Source organism: Leptonychotes weddellii, unplaced genomic scaffold (assembly GCF_054177405.1).
Source record: "Leptonychotes weddellii isolate Sample4059 unplaced genomic scaffold, ASM5417740v2 HiC_scaffold_10089, whole genome shotgun sequence".
Classification (NCBI taxonomy): Eukaryota; Metazoa; Chordata; class Mammalia; order Carnivora; family Phocidae; genus Leptonychotes; species Leptonychotes weddellii.
This window is the reverse complement of record NW_027677288.1, coordinates 4,079-7,664: the sequence shown is the minus strand read 5'-3', so window position 1 is coordinate 7,664 and position 3,586 is coordinate 4,079. Positions and strand designations below refer to the sequence as shown.

The 3,586-nt window shown below is 41.4% G+C and overlaps 1 protein-coding gene across 1 annotated transcript; it reads left to right on the top strand.

Moving 5' to 3' along the window:
• The first annotated feature begins 2,107 nt into the window (after nt 1–2,107).
• On the top strand, nt 2,108–3,586 carry TRIM60 (tripartite motif containing 60). The gene has a single exon (XM_006727230.2). It carries the CDS (start codon nt 2,174–2,176, stop codon nt 3,584–3,586), a length of 1,413 nt encoding a protein of 470 aa, XP_006727293.2. The 5' UTR covers nt 2,108–2,173.

Sequence of the window (3,586 nt, the reverse complement as noted above, 5' to 3'; positions counted from 1 at the left end):
CCCTCCCCTCATTCATGCTTGCTCACTCACTCTCAAATAAGTAAATAAAATCTTAAAAAAAAAAAGAAACCGGAGGATTTTAAGCTCTAGAAAGATGTTATGAGTTGTGTATTCAAAGAAAGTGTTTTTTTTTTAAAGATTTTATTTATTTATTTGAGAGAGAGAATGAGATAGAGAGAGCATGAGAAGGGGGAGGGTCAGAGGGAGAAGCAGACCCCCCGCCGAGCAGGGAGCCCGATGCGGGACTCGATTCCGGGACTCCAGGATCATGACCTGAGCCGAAGGCAGTCGCCCAACCAACTGAGCCACCCAGGCACCCTCAAAGAAAGTTTTTATTACTTGAATGGCAGTGGATGCAAGAGAGCAAGAAGGGTGGCACCATAATCCTCTTGAGAGCTGAATGCAGCTTGGGCGAGGTTAAGCTGCTATACTAGGTCCTATATCTTAAAAGGTGCCAGCCTGCCCAAATAATACACAGTAAAGTCAATGAGTAAAAAGAGCAAGGGACATAAGTAATTGTGATCCCAGTGCTCTAAAAAATGAACTACAGCACTTCCCTTTGATTTAAACATTCAGATGAGCCTGAAGGTGATTTTTCTACAACTTTAATACTTTGGAATAATAATAGATTCACAGGAATTTGGAAAGATGGTACAGAGAGTTCTCATGTATCTGTCATCCAGATTCCCATGTTTCTTAATGATACTATATCAAAACCAGGAATTTGATATTGGTCAGACAAGTATGTATAGTTGTTTTGGGGGTTTTTGTATAGTTTTTTTTTTTTAAGTAATATTTCAGAGTAACATTCAAAGATCACGACCGCTTCCTTTGTAAATACTTCAGCATATATTTCCTAAGAGTAGGATATTTTCTGTAGCTATGATGCAATTATCAAATCTGGGAAGTTTAATTTTGATGTTACTATCATCTGATAAATAGTGCATATTCAAATTTTTGCCATTCTATATTATCCACTTTATTTTTTATTTTTTTTAAAAGGATTTTATTTGACAGAGCACACAAGCACAAGCAGGGGGAGGGGCAGAGGGAGAGGGAGAAGCAGGCTCCTCACCGAGCAGGGAACCTGATGTGGGGCTCGATCCCAGGACCCTGAGATCATGACCTGAGCCGAAGGCAGATGCTTAACCAACTGAGCCACCCAGGCGCCCCTGTGTTATCCACTTTAGAGCAATTTATTTGCCTGTCTAGACTCTAGAAATCTAAGATCACAAATTTCCCTTAGTTGTTTTAGTCTCTTAATGTAGAAGTTTTCCCATTTTTTTTTTTCTTCAGTGTCATGGCATAGAGTTGAAGACCATTGACTTGTTGAATGTTCCTGTAGTTTAGATTTTAGTGATTGTTTCCTTGTGAGTAAATTTAGGTAAATTTCTTTTTTTCTTTTTTTTTTGGGCAGAAATACTCTGTAAGTGATGTTTTCCTCATTGCAGGCCATCAGTTCGTCCTTTCATTGGTCAGGAGGAATTCTTCAGATTTCTACATTGTTTTGTTTTTTTTTTAAAGATTTTATTTATTTATTCATGAGAGACAGAGAGAGAGGCAGAGGGAGAAGCAGGCTCCCAAGGAGCAGGGAGCCCGATGTGGGACTCGATCCCAGGACCCTGGGATCATGACCTGAGCCGAAGGCAGACGCTTAACCATCTGAGCCACCCAGGTGCCCCAGATTTCTACATTGTAAAGGCACTTATTTTTTCTCTCTATAAATAAAATATAATTGTTAGAGTGATATTTTGTGAATATATTATTACCCAGGAAACTTCACTGAATAGTTTTTACAGTTATTGATGATTCTTGCCTAAATTAATTATTATATTATGATAGTAAGTCTGGGAGATTCTGAAAATTAAAAACTTTTCTCATCCACAGGAGTGATTGCTTACTTGGACCTGTGGCTACTTTGTCGAAGAAGAAAGTCATTAATCTTAAAATTGAGGCGGGCTCCTCTGTGAGAGAGCTGCAAACAGTGAATCCTTCTCGCCCTCAAGCTAAGGGGCAGGACATGAAACAAAACTTCAGTGGCTGCCAATCAGCATGCTGAGCCAGTGAAGCCTAAAGCTGTGAGGTCTGGGGGAGGATATCTCCTCACTGGGTCTTGAGCTTAAGGCAGGCCTTGCCAGGGGGAGCATTCTTAACCACTTTTGCTGTCGGCTCAATGGAATTTGTGACAGGCCTGGTGCACCTCCAAGAGGAGTCTAGCTGCCCCGTCTGTCTGGATTACTTGAAAGACCCAGTGACTATAAACTGTGGGCACAACTTCTGTCGCTCCTGCATCAGCATGATGTGGAAGGATCTAGATGATACCTTCCCCTGTCCTGTCTGCCGTTTCTGCTTTCATAACAAAAGCTTCAGGAGCAACCACCAGCTCAGTAATTTGACTGAAATTGCTAAACGACTGCAGGTCAGAAGGAGCAAGAGGAAAAGGCAGGAGGAGTATTCCATGTGTGAGAAGCACAATCAGTTTCTGACCCTTTTTTGTGGGAAGGACCTAGAGGTTTTATGTACCCAGTGCAGTTTCTCCGTTCAACACCAGAAACACTACATTTGCCCCATTAAGAAAGCTGCCTCTTTTCACAGGAAAATTCTAGAATATAGCATTGAGCCCTTGAAGGACAATGTGGAACGAGTTGAAAAAGTGATAACTCTTCAAGCCAGCAAAATAGCGGACCTGAAAAAGAAGGTAGAGGATAGGAGAGAAGAAATCATTTCCGAATTTGAGCAAATTAGACTATTTCTACAGAATCAGCAAGAGGCTCTTCTTAGGCAGATGGAAGATGAAGAGAGGGACATTTTAACAAAACTAAATGAGAACCGAAGAACATTGTCAGGTCACTTTTCCACATTGAAACATCTGCTGAAGGAGGTAGAGTGCAAGTGTGTGCAGTCAGAACTGGAATTACTGACCTGTGCTAAGGGTATCTACCACAGGTATCAAAACCTAATACATCCTGAGCTCTTTGTATTCCAATTAAAGAAATACGGATTTGGCCTTCCTCCACAATATTCTGGCTTGGACAGAATTATCAAGTCCTTTCGAGTAGATGTGATTCTAGACCTTGAAACAGCACACCCTCAGCTTATTGTCTCTGAGGATAGAAAAAGTGTGCGATATGGAAACAAAAAAACCCACCTTTGTTATAACCCAAGGAGATTTTATCTCTGCCCTGCTGTCCTGGGTTCTAGGAGGTTTAGTTCTGGCCGGCATTACTGGGAGGTAGAAGTGGGAAACAAGCCTAAATGGACCTTGGGGGTGTGTCGAGACTGTTTTCCTGGGAATTGGCGGAATCGGCCGGTAGCTGACAGTGGATTCTGGGCAATTGGGCGATGTATTGAAAGCATTTATGTTGTCCTGGGTCGTAAGAGAACCCAGCTTCTGCCTCTAGTAAGACCCAGTAAGATTGGCATTTTTCTGGACTGTGAGTTGGGTGAGGTTTCCTTTTACAATATGAATGATAGATCTCTTCTCTATAATTTTAATGATTCCTTTATAGAAGCCGTTTGTCCCTATTTCTATATTGGAGTAGATTCTGAACCTCTTAAAATCTCTTCAGTAACAGATGATGAATGA

Excerpts from the sequence above, each read along its gene's own strand:
- TRIM60 (XM_006727230.2), top strand. The coding sequence starts at position 2,174 with ATGGAATTTGTGACAGGCCTGGTGCACCTCCAAGAGGAGTCTAGCTGC.